This window comes from Canis lupus, chromosome 7 (genome assembly GCF_003254725.2).
Source record: "Canis lupus dingo isolate Sandy chromosome 7, ASM325472v2, whole genome shotgun sequence".
In the NCBI taxonomy this organism is placed as follows: Eukaryota; Metazoa; Chordata; class Mammalia; order Carnivora; family Canidae; genus Canis; species Canis lupus.
In genome coordinates this window covers 62,982,300-63,009,432 of record NC_064249.1, presented here as the reverse complement: position 1 = coordinate 63,009,432, position 27,133 = coordinate 62,982,300, and the positions used below count along the sequence as shown (strand labels likewise).

Below are 27,133 nucleotides of genomic sequence, written 5' to 3'. Positions count from 1 at the left end.
GAGTAATTCTCTGCATAAATGTTTTTCTAAAATTCTAGTGCATAAGCATCTTAAAAATAAGACATTTTGGGGACAACTGGGTAAATTTGAATATGGACATCTTATAGTTGACATCACAGATCTATTTGATTTCTTTAATTGATTTAGTTAATTGCCTTAACTAATAATATTATGGTTAAATAGAAAAACATCCATCTTCTTAGAAAGATCATGATGTCTAAAACTTACTTTCATGTGGTTCAGGTTAATAAAAAGGTTGCAGAGAGAGAGAGAGAAACATGACAAAACGTTCATATCTGGTAAATCTGCAATACTGGATATGAATACACACACACACACACACACACACACACACACACAGGATCACTGTGTTATTCCTTTAGCTTTTCTATAGGTATAAACACATTTGAGATTAAAAAGTTGGAAAACAGTAATTCACTTCATATGATAATAACTACCAAAAGAAACTACCAGATCCAACACACGAGCCTTGAGCCATTATCAAAACTATGCTCTTCCAGCTGTCCTCATCAGTTTGAAAGGACTTCATTTATTTAAATGAGAGAAAGGTGCAGATTTACTTGGAAGGAGAGAAAGGAAAGCAGCTTCAAAGTTTGGGAGCTTGCCTGTCACGCAGATGCCACATTTCAGGAGGATGGGCTCTATGTCAGTCTTCCCAGCTCTCCCCTACTAGCTGACTGATGGCTATCTGCAGGGACATGCAGGGGGACCTCCAAGGGGGTGTGAGTGTGGAGACAAGATAAGGAAAATGCAGTGACCCCAAACTGAAGGGAGATAGATCTCCCTGGGGTTTTCATTTGGATGGATCTCCAGATAGGGGCAGGTAGGGAAGTGGAAAGAACGCTAAGAAACCAGGTGATAAAGCATAAAGAAATTATAATAGAATGAGCCATCCTCTGCTCAGCTTCAAGGACGGGTGACTTATAAAACTATTTCGTTGTAAATGAACTTATTTTTCATACTCATTATGGCAAAGAAGGCATGAAACCACTCTGAAACTAAGAAAAAAAATCCACTTTAATTTTGAAACCCAAACCCAGAGAGTGAGGACTTGGGGATATTTAAAGGGAAGCCTTTAAAAGGAACATTAGGCACGTGGCACTTGCTAAATGTCGGGGCTTTTAAAAAATCCTGTTGTGAGAAAATATTTTGCTCACCACCCAGAAGACAAAGAGAAACAGTGAGTGTTGACAACATGGTATTATAGAGCCACCCTTACCCAATTTGTTACCCACAAATATATATATTCTTTTTAATTTACTCTAAGCCAGCATGTTGGCCCATAGCATCTTACTTTTATGTCATTATCTCTCTACCATACACACAAGTCATAGCTGGGGATTTCAACTCGCGGTGAAGCTACGCTGAGATTCCAGATCTCAGTGGTGCTGGCATGAGCGCTGATCTCTTCAGTCATAGAGAAGACAATATCCTAGGGAGACTGGAATTAGTCCTATTTTGCACCATTCGAGCCAAAATGCTGCTTATCAAGAAGCAAGTAATTGCTGGCTAATGGCTATGGGGTGGGGGGGGGAGACCCACTGCATTTCAATCTAAGCATCTATCGGCACACGACAATAAATAAAGCTGCAGAAAGCGTACACATTGAGTGGCAAGGGTTTCTTGAGGAGGTTAAAGAGCAAAGAGTAAAAAGGCAAGTTACCTCATCCGACTGGGAGGGACTGATTCTGGGCATTGGCGACACTTGTGGAGTTTTCAACTGTGTGCTGTTGCTATCTGGCACAAGCTCTCGGTGGACCGTTTGGATGTGGTTCTGGAGTTCACTTTCAGACTCAAACTTAACGTTGCAGCTAGAACAGCGAGTCTTCAGTCCCCCTGCCTTGCCTTTCCCCTCGATGGCACTGAGATTCTCATTCTGGCCCAAGCCCGGCCTATTCGTGCCGGGAGGGATGTTGATGCCTGGGCTGCCACTCTTGCTGAGATTCACACAGCCGGCGCACAGACCATATGGCAGGCCGTTGATGTCAAGTTTCACCAGATCTTGCTTGGAACGGAACTCTTTGAGGCAAGACGCACACTTGTACAGTTTTTGGACGTGCTGGCCACGCCCCGTGGTCTGGACTGTGGACCCATTCCCGGTCTTTTGCATGTGAAATGTCCCGTGGATTTTGAGTTCTAAGGTGGAGGTCACTGTCTGCATGCAGACCACGCAGCGAAATCCCGTCAGGGAATTCCGCAAGTCAGGGTGCATTTGGCAATGCTCTAAAAACTCCTCTTCACTCTGGAGAGGCATCTTGCAAATCCGGCAGTTTCCGGTGTCGAGACTCTTACTGTGTGTGACTTTGTGTTCGGTAAGGGTCAAAAGGGAGGGAAACCGCTCTCCACAAATAGGGCACATGTAGTGTTTGACAGGGCCGAGGTGGGTCTGCATGTGTTCACGGAGGCCGTTTTCAGAGAAGAAGGTTCGAGAGCACACGTTACACTTATAATTCCCCTTAATGAGCTCGGCTTTCTTCTTCACGATGGCACTCTCTCCGGGCCTGATGTTGTGGTCTCGGAGCTGGTGGTTCTGCAGCAGAGTCTCCATGGTGTAGGCGGCCCCACAGATGTCGCACCCATACATAGGCTCCGAGGTGTCCACATCTTCTTCGCTGCCGTCGTGACTGTTGTGTGACTCCTGGCTGTTGGTCAGCAAGGTCTGCAGCTCCACCTCCTCCTTCTGCACTTGCTCAGAAGCCCCATTCGTCCCACAGTTGGGAGTCTTGGTCTCAAAGACGCAATGCTTTTCCCGCAAGTGTTTCTCCAGCAAGATGATGGCATGGAAGGCTTTGCTGCAGAATTTGCAATTGTACTTCTTACTGTGAGTGGTGATGTGGCACTGCAGCTCCACCTCAGTGCCGAAAGACTCCCCGCAGAAAATGCACTTGTGCACCTTCCCCTGGTTTTCCAGGTGGTTGTGTTTCACGTGGAGCTGTAAGTCAGTCTCATTGCGGAAGTCCCAGTTGCAAGACGTGCACCGGTAGACCTTCTTTTCGTTACTGTGCTTTACGGCCAGGTGGAGTTGAATGGAGACTTTTGAGTCAAAAACCTCTTGGCAGAGGGTGCACCGGAAGAAGACAAACGTGTGCATGTCCAGCAGGTGCTTCTGAAGGTCGTCCACTGAGGTGAACTGCTTATCACAACTCTCGCAGATATAATACGTTGAGGTGATCATAAAATGGATAGTAACATGCTTCAGCAAGGATTCCTGGTTGGGAAATTCCTTGTTGCACTGTGGGCAGGTCAGTTTTGGAAGCACGGTGTCGAGATGAGTTTTTAGGTGAGTCTGAAAGCTATCTAGGGACGTGTACTTAGCACCACACTGATTACAGATGTATTCTCCAGCCGGACGCGCAGGCGCACCTCCCACCGCCTGCATCATCTTAAGAGACGTCTGCTCTATGGCCACAGGAGATAAAGGGCTCAAGGCCCTGGATTTCTTCCCATTGTGAATATAATTCAGGGCCAAGGGAATGTTCTTGTGATTCTCTTTGATATGCTTGTTCAGCTTAAGAACGCTGTTGAATATTGGCGAATTTGTACAGTAAGAACAAGAATAGACTTCTACTACTGGTTCTTTTGGAGTTCCAAGAACTGGAGAGCCAAACCGGGAGCCACTGAGGTCACAATGGACCTGTCTTATATGCTCTTCTAGGGAAGAGTCAGTGAGAAACCCCATGTAGCAATGGGGACAAAAGAACGCGTTGCTATCCTTAGCGGCAGGGTTTGCAAATCCGTGAGAACATCGGATGTGCTCCTGAAGGGTGTTGAGGTCATTGACAACTTCGGAGCAGAAGTTGCACTGGTAGACTATGGCAGGCATGGCAGAGACAATCAGACCGGGGTCCTGAGCTTCATGCACTTGCTTAAGATGTTCGTTTAGGTTATAGAGTGAGGGCAACACCTCTAAGCAATACTGACAAATATGGGCCTGTTCTGGCTTATCTAAATGCATAGTTTTCAGGTGAATCTGCAGAACTGCCAGGCTTGAAAACAACTGCTTGTTGCAGTAAATACAGCTATAGGTAACTTTTGCCTGTTTACTCGAGGGAACCGTCATGTCAGGGGTTTGCTGAGCAGCCCGCTTCCTCCCTCGACTCTTTGGGATGGGCGGGGCAGCTTCCACCATGGTTGAGCTGTCCACTGAGAGGTTGGAATCCGGAGTCGTGCTGGACACGGAAGTGTAGCCCACCGTGACCAGCGAAGGGCTGTTGCTGTGGTTGCATGACTCCGGTTGCTGGTGGCTATCCATGTGGCTGTACAGTTCCTCAACCGTGTGGAAAGTCTCTGAGCAAATGCTGCAAGAGTTCTTCTTCTCCCCACCATGCACCTGCTCCATGTGGTTCACGAGGGAAGTCTCCTCCACAAAGAGCTCATGGCAGTAGATACACTGGAGGGCCGCTCGGTCCTCGTTGGGGGAACACTCGGGGTGGCACTCGGCGATGTGCTTCTGGAGGTCTTCCGGAAAATCAAAGCCTTCCTCGCACTGACTGCACTTCTGAGTGTCCTTCATCTTCCAGTCCTCCATCCTGGAGCCAGACTGGGACCCGTCCTTGTTCCGCTCGTGAACCTGCATGTGTCCATGTAAGGAACTAGAGGACAGGAACCCACGGCGACAAATGGCACATTTATATGGCTTGTTGGACGTGTGAGTCTTTAAGTGGATCTTTAAGTGATCACTTCTGGAGAATGCGGCATCACATTCACTGCAGTGGTATTTCTTGTCCCCTGTGTGGAGTTTGATGTGGCGGTCTCGACTCCGCTTGTGTTTGAACAGCCGACTGCAATAGGTGCATTTGAAAGGCAGTTTGTCGCTATGACTCTGCTCATGGTGCTTTAGGTAGCTGAGGCGGCTAAAGGACTTGTCACAGAATTGGCATGGGTATGGGAGTCCAGGGCCACCTTCTTCCTCTCCAAAATCGCAACCTTCTCCATGGCTAGGGGAAGTCTGGTCCTTGCTAGAGGGCGAGGAAGCTGGCCAAGAGCAAGTGGGATCATCTTCAACATCCACTCCATCTGCAATGAGAAGCAATGGAACATGTCATCTTATGTGTTGAGAGCTCGATGGTGAGTTGACCCTACCATCCAAACAAGTGCTGTCGGATTGTCTAGAACCTTTCGGAGGGGAAAATAAACTGGGAGGACAAAAGGTTCGAGTGGAACACTTTCAGATCTAAAAAGCCCAAAGCTTTTATTCTACGTTGACTTTTTACTAGGTTGTAAAATATAAAAAGATATTAAATAGTTCTATGTCTAAATTGCCCCCTTTTATTACTTTTTTATCATTTTTCCTTAGAAGCAAGTATATATTACACATCGACAATTTTATTAAAATGCAGATTTTAATATATTTAATGTTTCTTCTGTATTCATTCTAAAATGATTTGCATATTGTGTGAGCATCTGAAGAACCAAATGAAAAGAGGAAATATTACAGGAATGATTTAAAATTAATGCAGTCAACCCAGATGTCTAATATTTAATAAAAAATTCCCTCTGCATTTTGCTTGTTTTTCTATAAAAAGGCAATTCTGAAGACCAAAATCTTTTATGGGGTTCTTATTGATACAGACCTTATTGCTTTCAGCAAAAAAATATTAAAAAGTAAGCACATGAAGGAAGAGAGAGAACACAATAATAATTACGTCTTGTGTAATGAAAGACAACCAGGATTGCTTCAATAACTGAAAGATTCGAATACCATAGGCCAGAAAATGGATTATTAAATGTTAGAAGGGTACTGCTAGATATTACATGTGGGTAGGATCAGTCAGGATCAAGAAAAAATGAGAGTTTCACAAGGGCCAGATTGTAACAGTGTATTTTGTTTGGAAAGTTCAAGAGGTGGCCCACCATTTCTTCCTTTTGCAAAAGCTTCAGCAGCATGAACTTCCTTAGCCAAACAGGACCTGCACTTTGAGGTGAGCAGAGACAAAGCGACTTGTGAAAAACTGGAAACAGGAAAAGTGATAAATGATTATGGTAAATGCTGAAAGATTTATGAGTAACAAAAAGAAGACAAACAACACTGAGAGCCAGATATAACCTTAGCAAGTTACCCCTAAAGTAACTCTACCTTGTATTAGGTGTTTTTTAACTATGTTCTTGGCAGACGTGCACTCCTATTTCTGTTGCTTTCTTAACGTCCAAGTGGAAAATAAGACCTTCTCCAATAGGTTGTAAAACTTCTTTTTTGCTTTTCAAGACAATCCATCATGCAGGAGAAGAAATTGTAAAAGCTTTTCACTCTCCAAAAGAGCAAGATTTTTCATAAATGCAGACAAGACCATTGAGTGGAGCTGGTGGGCATAGTGATTCTACTAGGATAATAGGCTCAATTAGAATAGTATTAGGATATTCTAATAAAATTCAATTAGAAAGTGACCAAATACGTTTTTAAATTCTTCAAAGCTGAAGATCACTAGCAAGCTATATTATTAACACAAAAGTAGAAACTGGCAAGCGTTATGTAAACAAATTCCATGTCTGCTTTCTTTAAGGTAACAAGATTTTACTAGATTATCAACCTCTTGCTTATCCACAGGAAACAGATGAGGATCATTCCTTTCCTGCATCTAGAAACTGATGACAACACCATCTCACTATCAATGCCAGATGGCAACCATCTAACTCTGAGAAAACAACCAAACACCATTCCTGGATCCCTGCCCACTGCAACAAAGCTTCGCAACACAAGTTGAAAATCGCATGATTTTGCATCCTCATTTATATGAGTCTATTACCCAACATGTTTCCAGCATAAGAAAGGGTCTGATAATTGTGGGTATGATTTAAATTTAAAGGTGAATGTGAATGCATAGAAAGAACATAGGCAGATAAACTTAATTCACCATCAAATAGAAAATTTTTAAAATTTCAAAACAAAAAACTCAATCGTGATTCTAGCTTTCCTTTTAAAAAAACTGTTAAGTCACCTAAAGATGGTGTCCCTAAAACAAACCAAAGTTTTAAAATATTCCCCTTATTAAGTGAAAATTGCTATTTATTAAATTTGCTTAGCATTCTAGGTAAAAAATCTACTATATTTCACAGTTATCTTAAAAGATGTATCTCATTGTTTCACTGAAAAATATTTTCAAACACATCATCTCATTGGTACAGTTGGGAAAACAGTGAATCAGAATTTGTCATAAATCTAGACTCAAAGAAAATAACTACTGACCCTAAAAAATTTAGCAAGTGAACTTATTATTAAATTGTAGATTGTGTCCAGGCATGATATATTATTATACAAATGTACAAAGAATTACAGAGCAACAGACCATTATAAATAGTGTGCAGTCCCTGATACCAATCTTAAATCAGGTTCTTGTCTGTGGGCCATGCCTGACTATACCCTATTACATAACTGTTCTCTTAAGCTTGTAAATTTCAACATGTCAAGTGAGTCGAGGGGTAGGATCAAGTTTTTCTCAACCAGGATTCAAGGGAGCTGGAAAGCCTTTTCTTCTCTCTCTCCGATCCCTATTATTTGGTCTTGAGGGAAAAGAAAGTGAAAATCACAGATGATGTGTCTTTGTAACTGAAATACATGGAAAGAGAGTTAAAGACTCAGAAGGCTTAAGCTGGGGGATGGAACAGACCAAGCAGAGTAAGAAGTTTGAGCAGGGAATGCTACTTTTAGAAAAATAAATAATGGTTTCATGAAAGGCTGATTTCTATTTTAAAATCTAAATTGTAAGAAACTCATTTGCTGGTACTCTAAACGGATGTGTGCTCCCAGAGACACACAAGGAACTCACTGACAAAACTCCCAGGGGGGTTGGTCCATGCTCCAAGGGTACTCGTCTCCCAAGACTTTGGTGGTGATGGTGGTGTTGCCAACATTCTCTGAGGTCTACCTAAGTCTTTGAAAGCTGCCTGTCCCCATTAACTTTAGCTTTCTGGCAGTCACCAGGCAACCTACATTTAGATGGCTAATATATATTTGAACAATCTCAAGCTCTTTTTTCACATGGAAGAAACTACGGAGGATTCTCCAAGTGCTGGTTTCTGAATCAACTCGAACTCTTCCCCCCCCCCCTTCGGCACTAAGTGCTACTTACAGGAATGTCATTCTGTGTGATGGCAGGTTTTCTGCATTTCAATGTGAAGTACTTAACATGTCCATGTTAAATTTTAATTTTTGGAATCAGTCACTTCACACTAGGTGACTCTCAGAGAACTGTAGCTCTTACACCGGAAAAAAACAAACAAACAAAAAAACATACAACTTTCCTGGAAACCAGCTCCGTGGCCTAAAAGTCTATTTAAAGATGCAAATGTGTGTGCATAGTTAGTGCAGATGTTTTTCTACAGCAACTGTACTTGCTGAGTTTCACCATTTCCATAAAGCACATTAAAACAAGTGTGTGAACACTCCGAGATGAAAGTCTCAAACACTCCTGAGACTTTCAGTGGAAAGTAGAGCCGCCTGACTTTTCTCCAAGCAGACAGGAATGCCCATGATTCAGCAGCCTGAGTAAATAAAAGAGGTCCTTATTTCCTAATTTTGCTGGCTGGCCACACTGCAGCAGCCTCTGTGATCCTGCCAAAGGGGATGCAGAACTGGAACTACACCCAGCCGCTGAAGGCCTGTCTTTGTTAGCCAGCCAGGCTTTCCCGACCATCTTCTGGCAAAAAAACTGCCATATCCTGCAAGGAAGACCTCCATCTCAGGCTTGATGGTTCTCCAGTCTGCCTAAAAGGACGAAACAACAGATTCTGCAGAGTCTGTGTCGGAGGAGGACAGCTGGAAACTCAGTTAGCGGTGGAGCAACACCTGTTCGGTCATATTTATGGGGAAATGTGCTCACTAACAGAAAAGTGAAGTCATACTAGAAGAAGGTATTCCACAGAAAAAAGGCACCAGAGTACAAAGTACCTTTGTGATATAAGCCACTGGCCCCTTATGGGCTAACCTGGGGAGGAGAGTGCAAAGACTGGATGTGGCTTTTATCCTGGCTGCGGGGGAAGAACAGACAAATACACCCAAGAAGGGCTGATTAGGTGCCAATCAGGGACCTGACAGTCTCAGTTTATAGCCTGCCAGCTGAGAAATGCTGAGGGTCCTGGCCACTCTTTGGCTTTCGAGTCTAATTGAAGTAGCCAATAAAAAAAAGAAAAGGAAAGAAACCAGATCAAAGAAGCAGAAAGAGAGGACGTGCGGAAAGGTTTGGGGTGATGCCAATGCTTCTTTTGTACCATTAAGTGTGTCTAGTGTTAAGATACATGTCTGCTGAGGGCAGGGACCACATCTTTCAAGAATGTTGACTCTGTAACAATACGGACAATCTGAAATTATTAAGGAGAAAGTAACATAAGGTGGAGTGAGTCACTGTAGATGTTAAAGAAATTAACCAAAGCTCTGGAGTTATGGAAACTTCGAATACTTTTAGTTCCTCACAAGGCTGGGCCCTCAAGAAGCTGGCTTACTGATATCCTTCTGCTACCTGAGCTCATTCATTGTAACGGCAGAGTACTCTCTGCATTGCCCTTCAGGGACTCAGTTTCATGTGTGTGCAAGTGCCACACAGCAAGGTTCCTTAACAGGGACAGGATTTACATCAATGGTTAGTTTTCAGGTGAAGAAAAACACAAATACTGACAGGTCTGGTACCTCTGTTTTCAGGAGCGCAATGATTCAGAATGAGAATGGAAAGTCAAGAGTCTGGAGTTTTATTTCTAGCTTCATGACTTAGTGAGTGACCTGGCCAAGTCATTTAATCTGTCCCTACCTAGGTACTTCACCTGCAATATGAAGATAATAATTCTTGCTCCTTTATCCTCTGGGGTGTTACAGAGATTAGCGATTGTTTCTGGGGCACCTATCATCCCTGGAAAGAAAAGCTGCATATGTAAACAAAAAGATTTACATGTGTGGCATGCATTTATTTTTTCACACGTAAGATTCTATGTGTATAGTATAAACATATTTTAACATTTTCTCTCTTTTAATGAAACTACTGGAATAGTAGCTTTAAGGACTAGCCCAATGGAAATCTACAGTGCTTTATGCATTGTACATTCAACCACCAGGAAAATAAAACATAAATAGTTGGTGATATCTAAAAATTAATGGACCATAAATCCATCCCAACTTTGTTCCAAGCATTAAATTATCATACATAAGATATAATCTTGGGTCTTCACAGACAGATAACCTTGGAACAGGTATTCTGGTATGTAATTCTGAAGCCAAATATGTAATTTTCAAAATATCTCTCTTCTTATAAAACTAGCAATACAATCATTGCATTATTTAACATCAAAATAAGTTCATTCAGAAGGTGATCTTTTAAGTGGTGAACAATAGGTTAAAACACGAGACCAAAGCAAATTTCCAGATTATATCCTCCATTGGCTTAAAATGATTATTTCTGCCAGCACGGGCCCTATAGGAGCAATTCTGAACTTTCACATTAAAAAGAGTCCCAAGTCCTATTTTCATTCATCAATTACCTGAGCTACCTTAAGAGAAGCAGAGAATTCCGAGGGGAATACATAGTTGTGAGCAAAGACTAAGAGAAGTTAGGCACCGCTCAAAGAGAACGGTGTCTTGACGTGTATTTAATAGACACAGGTAACAGAGATTCTTCTCGTGTTAACCTAGGGCTATCACAGCAACAATTTTACATCACCATAAGTAAAGCCATCTAACCAAATTACACAATACAATTTTAAAGCAGTGGTTTTTGATGGCTAAAGGATACGGTCACTCTAAATAAACCATTATGCATTATTACACAATTGCTTCCTTTAATTCTCAATAGAAATGTCAACAGTTTTAGAAAAGCTGCAATTTTAATGATAGAACTTCCATACTTTTTGTAAAAATCAACAGTCCCCACATGAAATTCACTTCTTTGTCATAAAACTTATTTAACGACTTGAAAATGTATACTCTTAACTAGGTGTTCAAAAGAGAAATGTAAACTTTAATATTATTTATAATTCACAGATGCTTTTAAATTCTGTAATATTCAAAATTGTCCTAGAAGGACCAATTAAATGCATTAACAGTTAGGTTATGAGGGAAAAGAGTGGTCACCCATTAATGATAGCAGCTGTGGGGAGCAGAAATTGGTGGTGCACATTTTTTTTTCCACAGTATTAAGATGAATTCCAGAATCAGAGCTCACTTTTCCAATTTAAATAAAAGAAAAAAAGAGGCTCACTTTCTCCAACAATCCTTTAAAGCTTCAGATGAGCCAACATAAGAGGTAAGAAGTTGTTATCACTCCCTCACTGCCCTCCGTGGGTCTTTATATCCACGCTGTCTCTTTCGCCAGACACAGTTCTGTTTTGTGTGCAGAGAGAAGTACAAATGTTTTGCTTACTGTTGCTTAAAGTTCACTTGAACAGACGGAGCTCAATGAATTCCATCTTCTGCAGCCAAATTAAACAGAAAACAGTGCATTCTTAAGCAGTTCACACTTAACTCCACCTCTCAAATCAGAGGAAAAAGCTGACGCGCAACCAGTTAAAGAACAGTCATCATCTCCCTCACGGAAATCGAGACTTCTTTCTGAAGCCAGACAGAAGGAAAAGTGGTTTCCATTTATGTGGGGGGTGAGAACTGCTTTACTTTTTCTATCTTTTGGCTCACTTAAAAACATATAATAACTAATGATAAGCATCAACTTTTTGGCATTCAATAATTGGCAATTGTGTATTACACATCTGTGTACGGGGCTGCGACAGGGAGCGCTCTACATTATTTAATATGTTTCGCTTTCCTTGAATAATGACAGACATCATCACGGTGAATTTCCCAAGTCTGCTTTCTTTTCATCTCTACTATTTTGGGTTAGAAGGCATGTTGTAGTTACTTTCTAGTCTTGTATTTATATCTGACCTCACACCACAAAGAATTTGAAGCAGTTCTCCATTGCTTATTTTGTTCAGCCATTTAACTAGCTTTTATTAAGCATCTACTATGTGTTTAGGTCTGACATTAGCTTATGCACTCTAGGAATTCCTTATTTCTTTTTAAGTTTTGGCTTCCTTAACTATATAATACCAGAAAAATGCCAGCCTGCCTCATCATTAATATAATAAGAATCAAATATGATATAAAAAAGCTTTCTGAATGTTTAAAAAAGTACTAAATTGCTGCTACTACTACTATGAAAGTCAAAGTTTCCTTCAGGTTGTAACTGACAAATGTGGAAAGAGTACAAAGGAAAAGAAATTATAATTTAGTTGATGCTTTCTTCATATTAAAATTCTAAAACTTTTTAAAAAAAGATTTATTTACTTTAGAGAAAGAGAAGGTGGGGGAAGGGCAGGGGGGAGAGAGGGAGAAAGAGAGAGAGAGAATCTTAAGCAGACTCCATGCTGAGGATGAAGCCCAACCTGGGGCTTAATCCCACGACTCTGAGATCATGACCTGAACTGAAACCAAGAGTTAGACGCTCAACCAACTGAGCCACCCAGGTATCCCAAAAATTCCAATAATTTTGAAGGTAAATCCTTTAAACAAAAGGGGTAGTTGTTTAAAAGTAGAAAATAAACAAAAATACCAAAAAAATCTTATGCTATTATGGTTATTTTGAAAGCCAATGTGTACTAGCTATACCCTAATAGCTGCACACACTAGCAAGTTGTGATTAACTCATCCGCAGAGTAAAATCCCCATAATGGAATGACCTGCACTCAAAAATCTTAGAGCTACATTACATGGTTCTGACACCAGCCCTATGTCTCACTGATGAGATTCTCAGCAAATTTCTCAGTGCTACCATGTTAATCACTAATAATTTTACATTAACTTCTTCACTGGAGGAACATAAGGCAAAAAAGAATTCTTCCATTAAGGACACTAAATTTGAAAATACTTTTATTAGTGAATGATGGATCTCAGAAAGTTCATTCCACTGTGTTAGTTTTTTGAAGAACTGCCACAACCCACTAGAATTTTCAAACAAAGCAATGAGATTCTCTTTCAAAGAGGAATCTAGTCTATCAGAATGTTTTGTCATATTATAGCCTACTGAATATTTTCTAACATGTAGGCTTTGGTCCAAGGTTGGTAAACTTTTGGTCACAAGGAATTATAACGGTCCTCAAATGATGTTCACTCAAGCTGAATTTCAGCTGTATTATATCCACTGCACAGTAAAGCTGACATGAATTTCCAGCAGTTTAAAAAGGCCACACTATATACTTCACTGCAGATAAAGCCACTGGAGAATACAAAAGTGTTGAAAGGCTAAAATTTAATTAATGACCAATTAGCACCCCCTGTGGGTTCATTGTGCAGTAAAGTGATAAATACGGTGTGCTAATATAGAAAAAACTGTTACAAAGTTTAGGGGGAAATATTACTACAACTATCTATTATCTATGTCAGTTTGACATATTATAATACAATGGACCTCAGTGTTCTTGATTATGATGTTCATGTACCTAAAGTATGAGAAGGGCCCTTAAGGTCTGGGACAAGTCATCATTTTTTTATTTGAATGCACAGGGTTTGACTCACACTAGGTTGTCAGGTTGAAGTATAAAATCCAGTGCTCTCAGATAGCTAGTGAGTGCAACTAGCCCACCACCGGGCACCTGCAACTCCAAGTAGTCTGTTCATCTACTCCTCAGCCAGTCCTGATGCATTTTACAGGGAAGTTACATATGGCATTGATATTAACAAATTGGGGGATACTGGACTATCTTGAGACTTTGTGCATATGAAGAGATCTACGGGAGGACAAATCATCAATGTGCCCTCACAGGCTAGAGTTTTATGGTGTTTCAACAGAATCATTAACTTTTACATTAACACTTAAATAGTAAAACTAAAACTGAAAAATGAGGTCAGATCCCAAGTAACCTGTATGATATAGAGAGTCCTTTATTTCAAATGAGATACTGTTTGGTAAACTGTAAAGAACCTGTCTATTTTCTTAAAGTAACTCTAACTAGGCTATGACAAAATATTTCTACCCAGATCATACAGTATCAAATGCCCTTAGTCACACAGTTTCTTTTTTCTTCCATTTACATAATTAGGTAAAATTTGCATGAGGCAATCCTGAAAATAAGACTGATTATCAATCTGATGGATTTTCCAGGTACCTTATTCTCCCATTATTTTCTATTTCTCACTCTTGGTTCAGTTTACTCTTCCCTCGGAACTACCTGAAAATAAATATAAAAATTAAATCCATAGCAGTTCATTCCATCATTTTTTTCTTGTTAATAGTCCTGGTAATTTATTTATGGGAGCAAATCTCAGTCAAAACCATAGTAATGTGTGTATGTGTGCCTGTTTATGCAGAGTTCACTAAAATGTTCAGAACAGACTAATGATTTATGCTAAAGTAATTTTTGAAATATTTTTGCTATTTCTTATTACAAAGGTGTTAATCATAGTAATGTGCCCCTTAACATGAGTCAATGCAAAATCATGTCTTATTTCTTATTAAAACACTTCACTAAGGGACATCTTTATGACACTACTTTTTACAATTAATATATATTACACACAATTACAATGTTTTAATTAAATTCTATATTGTATGTCGATTATATAGATTTACATATTATAAAAACTGAGATGGAGTGTCTTGTCAAATATTCTAAAACGAGTGACAAAGTCAGGCCCCAGAAACCCCATGAAAATTCCTTATTATATTACTTCATTTTGTCTACATCCAAGGTAATCTTAACATAACAGACAATGTGTAAGAATCCAAGGTAGTGTGGCCATAGTAACAAGTCAAGTAATAAAGCTGGCTGGAGCCAGGGGAAGCAGTGGGAGACCCTCATCTGTGCCTGTTTCACAACAACATGTAGACATCTATCCCCCTGGCACCCAACATCTAGGACACAAGCAGTGTATATAATTCCACGGAAAACTTAATGATTTAAATAAGAGTAAATTAAGAAATTCAAGTCAGGTAATAAGGAATTTGATATGTATTTGCTTAGTCCTCATGTGAAATGCACCAATTCTGAACCATAATTTTCATGGAGAACATTTATGACAATGTTTTTTACCTTTGAAGAGGGCGATATGGAGAACAACACATGTCTGTGTGTGTCCAAGGTTTATTGGTATGACCCTCTGCAAGAGCATGTTTTGAATACTCAGGGACTTTAAAACCTACTAACACAGTTCTGGGATCCTGACCGACTCACTGCTGTCTGTTAGAAAGGGCTGGTTTCTGAATCTTTACCAAGCCTCCTCCCACATCTGAGCTCTGTTCTTTTCTCTACAGATGACCCGATGTTGTTTGGCATCGGTTATGCACACCTCTGGGTCTGACTTGAGGGATCAAAGGAAAGAAACTAAGTGAATTTGATTGAAGCCTACAACCTAAAGTCAAAGTTGTCATTCTTCACTTTTCTTATATATGAAACATAAGATTGAAGATCTGTGGGAAGTCTTAACCTTCAGAAAAAAAAAGTATGAATTTTACCAACAAACATACTGGTACATACTGGCACTGAAACATACTGGTCAATGAGGGAGAGAGACCCGTGATAACCTCGCACTAACAGGAGTAGTTGATGGTAGCACTAAAACCTGAACCTGAGTGCTGTGCCAAGGTAAGTAGACTTGGTCCATGCATGAGATAACCCTCCAAGTGTATCCTTTCCTCCCTGTCCCTGCTAAAACAACCACCTCAAAGGCCACCAAGTCTTTTAGTTTTTAATGAGTAAATAATAAACTTAAAAATGGTGTTTAACACTGCTCATTTTCTTTTATTAAAGACTTGTTTTTTCTATTACAAAACTAATTCGTGGTAATTGGCATGTTTGTGTACACACACACAGAGGAAAACAAAACCATCTAACACTGCTATGAATCCATAACCTGCTGTTGACAAGTCATGACAGTCTATTTCTTAATCTAATTTCACTTCTGGCTACTGGCTACAAGATCCTTCTCTCTCTCTCTCTTTCTCTCTCTCTCTCCCCTCCAGTTCTCCTTAACAGTGGGTCTCCTTCTTTGCCTCTCTTCTTTCTATGCCCTCCTCTGAGCAGGGGTAGAGGGGCGGCTCGGTCAGGTCAGGTATTGGCAAATAAAAGCCGAAGAAAAGTTTCCACCAAACAAAGCTGTAGTCAGCTTCCCCTTCCTCATGCTCTGTCTCTTGAGACACATTCCCCACCATTCATCCCAAAGAGGGGTACAACAATGGTGCCTTCTCACCTTCCCCTAAGTGGTCCTTCCTCAATTATTATTGCAGCTACCATGACTCTACACAACAAAACCAAAGGTTGACCCTCTGCTTCAACTGCATCATCCCAGGCAGTGTTTCTTAGTATCATCCATCACCCCCTGTTCCCCAATCACCCAAACTGTCTGTTGAAAATGTGGACTCCTAGGCTCTATTCCCCAGTGCATACCGACAATGAACTTCTGGGGATGGGAGCCCAGAATTCCCTGTTTTTAGCAAGCTTCAAGGTGCTTCCCTAGCACTCCCAGGTTTGAAAACCACTGCAGAATCTTTCATTTCCCCTAAATCATTCAAGTTCTCTGCTTAAAGTTTGCTACACTCAGCCGTGCCTTTTCCATATTTGCTGCTCCGCTCTAGAACAATGCTGATGGTGGGCTTTCCCTCCCTTATTCAAAAACCACATGGAATCGAATCCCAGCTCTTCCAAGAAGCAGCCTTTACAAAAAGAAAACATCATTATCTCCTTCGCCTTCCCGTCCCTTAACAGTTGCCCCTCCCACTTTCGGCAGGCCTCCCAGCTTCAAATCTTTCCAGTGTAAGGTCCAGTTAGCTCCCATAAGTTACTTCCTCTCTGTAGAAGTGTTGTTGGTTGGCAGCAGCTTGCATATTTCTACAAAAAAAGACAGTAACTGTTTTGAAGTTATCAGGTCCAAGTACATCAACAGCTGGGTGTTACATGCATCTGATACAGAAACAGAGTTGTGAGTAAACAGCTTGCTTCTAACGTGCACCCGGAAAAGCCTACGTCTTCAACTTTTGTTGAAAATTCTTTCAAGTTGCATTAGCTTGATGAGAAATATCAAAACACTAGGAAATGCAGCTCTCACCCCATGAACCCCTTCATACGCAGAAGACTGTCCTGACCAAATACTAAGCAAACGAACGTGAGAAGCAGGAAGAGGGGAAGGGAAAAGGAGCTTCCGATAATCAGCAATACTTTCTTTTTCCACTCAGGAAGGCATTGCTAGAACTACTGATTAAATGCCTTCAATTTGGGTCCCTCTAGAAACTGGAGAGATCTTGTTTTTTTTGAACTGGTTCCCCTCGGCCTCATGCAGTGCGTCCTGGGTTCCGCACAAACGTGGGCTACGCCATACAGTCAATTAAGCCTTCTGCTGTCAGGGCTGGAAATAGGAGGGAAGTAGGAAAGTGGCTTGATCGCCAATGATTTTTATTGGCTTCATTTACATCCTGTTTAAGGCCTTCTGAGTAGTTCAAGGTGTCTTATCTCTGGCTACCAGGGGGTATTTTGCAGTCAAAGCAGTTAACATACTTTCTCTCTCCCTCTCCTCCTATCCCTTTCTCTCAAGCTCTCTCTTTTTTTCAAGCCATCTTATCTTATCACACACATCTCTTCAGGCTGAGGAGAACCCATACTTATCAGAAGCTGTGCACTCTATTGTCGTTCAGAGCTCTTGGAGACAAATGAAAGTTTAAGTCAAAAGAAAATCAGTTAACCTCTTCCACACTCGGTTCAGAAATATTCAGGACTGTCTCACTTTTATTGGTGCTAAATGGTATGCGAAGTTTTCCCTCGTGATCCACACCCACACAGGACATCTACCAGCCTAGATAAAGAAGTCTAGGTACAGGGAAGCCTGGGTGGCTTGGCAGTTTCGCGCCTGCCTTCAGCCCGGGGCATGATCATGGAGTTCTAGGATCGAGTCCCACATCGGCTCGCTGCATGGAGCCTGCTTCTCCCTCTGCCTGTGTCTCTGCCTTTCTCTGTGTCTCTCAGGATAAATAGATAAATAAATAAAATCCCCCCCCCTTTTTTTTAAAGAAGTCTAGGTACAAAGTTGCTACTACCGTATTGCCTTATGACCCTAAATAATGCAGCTTATGAACATGCCCTTATGGGAGCCCTCATGTTGAAGTGACTCTCCCCATACTATAGGTCATTTATGCACAATATTGCAGAAGGAGGAAGCTCTAATACATACCAGAAAGGAAAAAAAAAAAAAAAAAAACCCAAGCAGAAACAAAAAGACACTGGGGGCAAGTGGGGAACAGTAGTCAAGAGAAGAGACTTCTCTCCAAATGCACCTGAATCCTAAATCATGAGGTCAGCAGAAACACTAGATGGCTATTAGTAACATGCAGAATACATCTTCTCTAATAAAAACACTTATCTTATTCAAATCTATTAAAGAAACAGACAGCTGTGGGGGAGCCCAAGAAACTCTGTAACAATAGCCTGCAACCCTGCTACCCATTGGAATTGTCCAAAGAGCTTTTAAAAATAGGGGTCTCTCCCCAGATCAAGTAAACCAGACTCTCTGAGGGTTGGGGCCCTGGGGGAACACAGTCAAGGTCGACATCCATGGCCCTAGATTATCATGAGTCAATCTGCAAAACCCCATGAAAGGCAGTCCAAATGCCAGCCTCCAACAAAAACAAACCCCTTTATTATCTGGGCTCACCTACTCCATGACAGGCAAAGCTAGCATAGGGGCAAGTCTTTTGTGGTACTTTTGTGTCAAATGCAATGAACCAGATATTTTTTAAAAAGTTACAGCAAGCAATGGTGAATACTGCAATCACTCACCATTATCACATGTGAAAGAGCAATATGTGAACAGTTATTAGGCGTCTCATCTGTGTGTTTTATATTCCTTTTAAAAATTCCCATTCCTCTTCTCCTTCATACCCCAGCACCCCATGGGCTCCTTTATATTAGTGATAACCCCATCCTTTCACCTGCAGTGAAGGTTCTCTTAATTGTCCATTATCTTAGTGTGTCAGCACAAAGGAGCAGGGACCAAATCCTCGTCCAAACGGTTTCACCTCCCTCTCCTGAGAGTGATGCCCTTGTCAAGGCATTAAAGACACGAAAACCTGCCACTTATCAGAATTGTATTTGAATCGAACCACTGTCCTTGAAAACTGTAGGCAGGAGATGGTATCAAACCACACCACATTGCCAGCTCCAGTTCTGCAGCGGCTAGAACAGTCTGAAAAGATAGTATCCAAACTTTGCCATGCATTCTTCACAATAGAATTACAGGTAACAATGAAAACATGTTCACAGATTTTCTTAAGGGTTAAATACAAAGAAATTCATGGGTCAGATTGTTCAGAAATGCAATGTTAACAGCCTATACAAAGCCCTAGGACACCTTTGAACGTAAACTCACCAAGGAACCAAACCATAAAACCCTTCTAATTACTCCATACCTCCAATTCTTAGCAAACGTAAGTCAAGACTATTAAAACATCACATTTGTCTTGTTATAATGAGGGGGAATGAACACATCTCTAGTGATCTTATGGACAGGTTAAAAAATGAAGCACATTTCTAAATAGCATTGAAAAACAACAAAAAAGAAAAAAATACAATTTTCAAGTATTCGGGTCAGCTGGTGTGCCTTCCACATCTCTGTATTTCCTTGCCACTTTTTACACTTCTTTCTTATTCAATTCAAACCTGCACTGCCTTAGAAAAAAAAATTATGCGTGCTTTTAACAAGTAAACAAGTGTACAAATTAATTCAGAGAGCAGTAATTTTGAAAATTTTCTATGTTTAATGTGCACTGCAGTTAAACTACTTTTTCTGTACAAATTAATTTACTGCATCAGTGATCGATGTTTATGTTTAGGCAATTTTATTTCTCAGTATGGTAAAATTAGACCTAATAGTTGCAACCTGTTATGTCCAATCTGTCACTGAAATTCAAATTGCCTTTCTCCTATTATTCAAGGAGCAATTTGGAGGAATTAAAGCCATCTAAAAACGGAAGACAAACAATTCTCTGTAAGGACTCAACAGTCTGTGTCGTCAACCAAATCCACACCCCTGTGATCTCTCGGAAGCAGGTTCTTTTGACATGATTTTCCTGAGGTTCTCAAACTTTCACATCTGCCAAACCACACAAGAGAAAATTTGAGGATTAACTGAAAATCATATCCTAAAAATTTTCAGCTTTTTGAGAGAAGTAATCAAAGATGCAGAGATTTTGTTGTTGACTCCAAAATAACAACTCCAACCTTCATGGTGAGTGTAAGATGACACATCTTTTTTTTTTTTTTTTTTCGCTTTATCTGTGAATATACTCTTTAATTTTTTCTTGCAAAATAAGTTTAATTTGCAAATTTCTTTCTTCCTGGGGAGAAATGAATGATTTAGATGCCTAAAATTTCAAGTTTGCAGCAATGGACGCTAAGATTGGAAGACTACGATCTACTTCACAATTTGTTTTGCTTGGTTTTTCTCATTGTTTAGCTACAGGCTTGACCCTATGTAGTGTTTAATGCTTCCTCTATTCTATGAATATAAATGATAGATCTAAATGGAGACAGTGGGACAAGCTGAAAAACTGGTATAAACTAAACGGAGACAGTGGGACAAGCTGAAAAACTGGTATAAACCCAACCAGCCTCGGCTTATGACAGATAGAAGGACCTCCCACTAGCCCTAAGTAAAAGAGGACATAAAATACTGGGACTATACATTAAATACTCTATGCCATCATTTTACTCTATGCTTTCAGGAGGCTATTATTTTCTTCAAGAAAAGGGCTCCAAATCAATTGTTGCTATAGTCATCCCTTGGTATAAGAGAATTTCTGAAAAGATTTCTTTGGCAACATTTCCTGACTGCCATCTTTTATTCCCTCCCCAAGAGGTTTGTTGATTATTGGGAGATTACACGTAGATTTAGGAATGCTTCATTATGATGGAATAACTCCAGTTTTCCATATGCTTGAGTCTCCACAGTATCAGTAGAAACCTGAACATTTCTATCAAACTAATCACCTTTTTTCCTCTTCTTTTCTAGCCTCACAGTAGCCAAGTGGCCAATGACTACTTTGAATTTGTCCTTATTTTTCTCTTGTTTTAGCGGAAATAGCCAAATGCAACAATAGCTTGGCTCAATTTAAGCCTATTTAGTGGCCCATATGGCCTCAGCTTTTATGCTCTTCATTAGTCTCTGGAGGATACCAACTTTTATCCCCCGGAGGGAAGGGGCAAAGGAAACAACCTGAGGCAGTTCTTTCCCTCTAAATGGAGATAAGAGGACACCAATGAGGGGTGATTATTTGTAATTATTTGTTCAGAGTTATTCTATGTCAGTAGAAGAGCTGGTATTGAAATAAAAATGAGATAAAACTAACAAGAATATCTTTTTCCTTGTACTCTTTCTAACTTTTCCATTATCACTTTTTAAATTCTAAGACAAATGCATTTCCTCAAACGATTGCTTAGATCATCAAGCTGATTAATAATTTTACTTCAAGGCAGGACTGATTAATGTGGATTATTCAACTGATTAATACCGTTACTAGATCACACATCCAAGTGAGCTCTAAGTGTCTTGTTTTCCAAAAAAAAAATTTTTTTTAATTATTGAAATGGGTTCTAATTAATGTGACTTGGTCTTCTTAAGTCTGGAGAACTTCATCATACTGTGAAATTGAGGTTTTATTTGTCCTGTTTTGTCTTTCTCAGTACCAAAGAACTAAGAAAGAACAAAATAAGAGAACATATTGATTTATAGCATTTTAAAACGTAGGTCTATGATGGTAAGGATCTATTATTCACCTACAGAAATTCATTGGTTTCAAAATGTCAAACTTATAAATGATATAGATGAATGAACTACTAGAACTTCATCTTCTACTCTCCACCGGCGTCGAGAGTCCCCACCACAGCCCATGAGAAACTATGAGTCTCCCTCCCTCCCAACAGTGGTGAGTAGATGGAATTCTATCCATCCCACTACCTAGAGACACCTCCTGGATACCCCTCCATAGCATTTAGCCTGCTGAGTCCACCTGCTGTCAATGTGCTCAGGGAAGTTCTAACATTGTAAGTGTGTGCATGTACACACACACAAACACACACATACACTCTTCTGTAGTGCCCCACTTGCAAAGTTCCTATAAAAGCCCATGTACGTATAGCTACTCCACCCATGTTGACCACAGCATTTCAGGAAGCCTATGCTCTCACAGAGACTCTGACTTCCACATCTTCACCTCAGCCATCTTCTGGGATAGAAGGAAACTCCCGGCTCTCACAAGAGTTCCCAGTCTCCCATGCATCTTCTTGTTTTAGGAGGAGCCAGAGAAGGCTCTACTTCCCAGCGCCCATGAAACACAGGAGAGGAGCAGGAATGCTTGCTCCTGCAGTGAATCTTGAAGAAATGTTAGTCTGGCTTCCTTAATGAAGACCCAGAATTCAAATTCCCATCTAAATAATGCTTACAACTCATTGTGTGACTCACTGTTCAGTCACAAGCAGCCCATAGCACAAACTAAAAGCATCTTAATGAAAATTACAGAAGACAATCCCATCCAAGAGGATAAATTCCAAAAGGTACCCTTCTTACAGAGAAACTACAAAACACTGTCCTTTCCATTAGCTGACTAAAGCATGGCTGGATTTCTGTCCCTTCATCCTGTTGCTAGGTACTTTGTGAAATTCACAAACTGTATAACTGTATGCTGTGATCCTTTATTACAAACCTCATATGTAAAAAAATAATAATAAAAAAAAGGATGAGCTAGCCCAGGAATCTAATCTCCATTTACTGAATTGTTCCATTAGACAATATGTGATGAATTCCAAGTAAACAGCTTATAGAATAAACTTTTGGTGGTATTGAAAACTGCAAAAAGCAAATGAATCAACGTTGCTCTAGCAAATTTTCATTGATTTCATTGATCCCATTTATGCAAAGTTGTTTAGTCTTAGCATGTCTCTTCTGAAAAGAGAATTTTTTCAATTCCATTAATTTTATTGTGGGTCATCAATGAGTACGTTTTATAATGCACAATCCCTTGATGATGTATCTTTGAGTTAATGTGCTTTTTATCCTATGCTTCACACAGTCTAGGTGGATGATGGAAGACCTGAGAGAAGTGGCTTATTTGAGGCAACAGTCTCAATTGCTTTCTTAACTCATTCAAGTCTACTCCTTCTCGGTTTGATCCATTCATTCATCAAATAGGCATATTTGGCTCTGTACTGGGATACAAAGGTATACAATACAAAACAAAATCACTCACTGTTGGTTTTGGATAAATACGGACACGGCTTTTTAAAATGCACATATATATATATTTTTTAAGATTTTATTTATTTATTTATTCATGAGAAACACATACACACACAGAGAGAGAGGCAGAGACACAGGCAGAGGGAGAAACAGGCTCCATGCAGGGAGCCCAATGTAGGACTCAATCCCGGGTCAAGGATCATGCTCTGGGCTGAAGGCGGCACTAAACCACTGAGCCACCTGGGCGGCCCATAAAATGCACATATATTTTTAAAAGAGCACATATATTTGTATGCTTTAGGAAAAAGTTTCTTAAAAAACTATTAAATGAGTCTGTTGCTCAAAAGCTACTATACTTCAGGGTGCCTGGGTGGCTCAGCCAGTTAAGGGTCTGACTCTTGGTTTCAACTCAGGTCATGATCTCAGGGTCCTGGAATCAAACCCCGAGTTGGGCTCGGCACTTAGTGTGGGGTCTGCTTCGGATTATTTCTCCCTCCGTTTCTCCTCCTGCTCACACGTGCTCTCTCAAATAAATAAATAAAATCTTTCCAAAAAAAGTTACTACACTTCATGTATATTTTGTGAATATGCATAGTATGTTACATTCCTCAGAATGAGTCTGTAGAATAACACCACAACCAACTATAGGGATGGATTAACTTTCTGAAATAGATAAGATTCATTCTGTATTGTATTTTTTTTTATTTTATCCTATTTTCTTTTTGATTTTCAGCAAATTTGTTGGCTATGTTTTACATTGTTGTCAAAAGCAAAGATTTATCAAAACCCTTAAATGAAGCTACTATTGTTAAGACTGTAATAATTAAGTAAAAGCTATTCCCATAACCTCCCAGTAAGTCCCATCTTCTTTTGAAGCTTCAGTCATTGTTTGGGGCTTGTCCACTTGCCCCGGTCTTCTTGCCACCATCCCCTACCACGTCTTAAAGGAAATGTCTTGCTTTCTGGTATATTTCCCAATTCTTACTAGCTTGTCACCTTAGAGTGAGTTCAACTTGAGCATTGATTTTTCTTTCCCCACCTAAGAGAGAAGTCCGTTCGATTATCATTGATGTTTTCTCTCTCTCCTTTGTCACCTCTCTTGCCCAAAGTTCTGACCACCTCCTTTCCTATGGCTGAAGTCCCATGCCCTTATTTGGTTTGGCCATCCCAGAGAAGGGTTTCCCTAGCGCTGCTCATTCTATGGACTCTCTTATTTGACAATCTCACTAATTTTCAGACTAGTTCTTCTTTTGCCTCATTTCCTTTGAAACAGAGATCATCCTGAGGCCTACTAAGTAAATGAGCTAATGAATAAACTGTTAGGTGTGTCTTGGCTACCATCTCAGTCTTCCTCTTTTTTTTTTTTTTTAAGGTTTCATTTATTTATTTGAGAGACAGAGAGAATGAGTGAACACGAGAGAGAGGGAGAGAGAGAGGGACAGCACAAGCAAGGAGAGAGGCAGAGGGAGTAGCAGACTCCCCGCTGAGCAGCGAGCCCAATGAGGGGCTTGACTCTGAGATCATGACCTGAGCGGAAGGCAGATGTTTAATTGACTGAGCCACCCAGGTGCCCTGGTCTTCCTCTTCTGATCCATTCATATACTCTACACTTACAGGTGAGGCTCTGTACCTGGCACAGTAGATAAAAGTCGACCAAAACAGTGAAGTATTACACTAAATAGTTCACTGAATGGGATGGGGGGAGGCAGACACGTAAACATATAATTACAACATAAGAGAATCAGGAATGCAATAAAAGCCGTGCGGTGGGAGTTGCATTGAAGAAGCACCAACTATATCTTGGGGAATACAGAAAGGCCACCCACAGATGTATTGCTCTAAACTTAAAAAATAGTCCAGAAGGTTTCCAGGTACAGAAAAGGGGACTAAGCATTTCAGGCAAAAAGAACTGTATGTACAGAAGGATAGATTATGTGATCGGGGAACCGAAACTGGAGTCAAATGACTAGATAGAGTAACTCAGACTTGGCTGTGTATTAAAATCACCTGCAGGTCTTTTTAAAAATACAGATGCCAGCAGCCTGGGTGGCTCAGCGGTTTAGCGCCGCCTTCAGCCCAGGGCGTGATCCTGGAGACCCGGGATTGAGTCCCACGTCGGGCTCCCTGCGTGGAGCCTGCTTTTCCCTCTGCCTATGTCTCTGCCTCTCTCTCTCTCTCGCTCTCGCTCTGTGACTCTCATGAATAAATAAATAAAATCTTTAAAATACAGATGCTTGTACTCTAGTCCCAGAAATTCTAATTACTGGTCTGAGGATGAGTTTAAATCTGTATTTTTTTAAAAGAAGTTTCCTAGGGGAATGCTAACAGGCAGCCGGGATCTGGACTAGAAGTGGCAAAAAACATTGGGCGGAAGTGGCAAAAGACATTGCTACATACGGAGTCAGGATCCAGCTCATGACAGGCTTGCCTATCAAGCTAAGGGCTTTGAGTTTATTTGCAGGCATAGAGAGCTGTTCAAGAATTCCCATCAGAAGAGAAGGGACTCCATCAGAGCGCTCTGGATGCAGAGGGAACAGATGAAGGCCAAAGGCTATGGCAATGGCCCAGGCGAGAGATAAAAACCTAAAGTGAAGGAACAACAGGGGTGGTAGAGTGGAAGGAATGCCTTCACTTGTTCAGAAAAATTCAGGTCCAAAAGAACAGATCATTCACTAATTACACATGATGAGTGAAGGAAAAATCCCTGTGACATGTATTCCTCCTAATTCCCTGCCACTCATCTTACTATTATCACTATGTACCTGGTTAGTGCAACTGTGTGCAAGATTATTAGGATGAGATTATAGTTTTGAGCCCCACATGTAAGGAGCAACTGCACTCCTTTCTAATTAAAGCCTGCTATCTTGAAACACTATACACACCCACACCCACACACCCACATGCACATCTCAAAGGGAGGTCAAAAGAAATCTCCAGTTGGTTAGATCAGAACAAAGCAGTCATCCCTATACAAAGGAGCTTCACTTATATGTTCTACTGACGGTAGGTCAGCGACAGCAGCCTTGAACCTGAAATACGATGTGATATGCCAATAGAGCATTATGTACGAAGAACACAGGCAAAGATGACCACAACAGAATACTAAAGAAAGAACATTTATATGTTTTAACATTCCTTTTTATTTTCACTCTCCTGGAAAAGTCTTTGCAAGAATGAATGTATGTCACGATGTTATCAATTATGTGCTGTTGGTATTAAAATGTAAACTTCTTCATCTGGAGTTTTAGAAGGGAGAGATGATCTTTAGGTTTTTTAAATAATTTGAATTAGCAACAATTATTTGGAAAGTTATGTTGATATTCACCACAATCCCTTTACCTAGGTACTTTTCTAGTTTTACCTAAATAACTTTGTATAAACCCTTTACATACTTTTCCCACCTACTCTAATGATTAGTCATTAATAATAAAGTGTAAATATTAGGCATTGCATGTATCCACAAATTTCCTTCTGTCTTATACAGATGATGTTACAAGTGGGCAGTCTTTTAAAATTCAAGTACTGGGCATCATTAGAATAATCCAATACTACTGAGGACCTACTAAATGCTTAATCAATATAGTTTAAGGGGGTTGGTAAATTAGGCTCGCAAGCTAAATGCACCTGCTTTTGTGAATAAAGTTTTATTGAAACACAGCCATGCTCATTCATTTACATATTAAGCATGAGTTCCTCTACAGCAGTTAACTACTCACGATAGAAACAATGTGACCTCAGAACCTAAATACTAAAACAAAAAATTTTTTAAAACCTAAAATATTTACTATCTTGACTTTTACAGTAAAAGTTCGCAAACCTCTGTATTGCAGCATTATCCTATCATATGATAACAAACCCTTCTTATATACTAAGAATAAATACTTAAGACACCATATTTCTTTTTTTAAATCTCTCCTGCTTTTACTA

At 40.3% G+C, this 27,133-nt stretch overlaps 1 protein-coding gene across 4 annotated transcripts in view; it reads right to left on the bottom strand.

Annotated features, from left to right (window-relative positions):
- The window catches only part of ZNF521 (zinc finger protein 521), a 275,420-nt gene that overhangs the window by 154,800 nt on the left and 93,487 nt on the right, over positions 1–27,133 (bottom strand). For all 4 annotated transcript variants that reach the window (XM_025429278.3, XM_025429274.3, XM_025429276.3 and 1 more), the window contains one exon: positions 1,685–5,037. In XM_025429278.3, coding sequence (XP_025285063.1) covers positions 1,685–4,597 — 2,913 coding nt within the window. In that variant the 5' untranslated portion in view covers positions 4,598–5,037. The remainder of the gene's footprint in view (positions 1–1,684; positions 5,038–27,133) is intronic.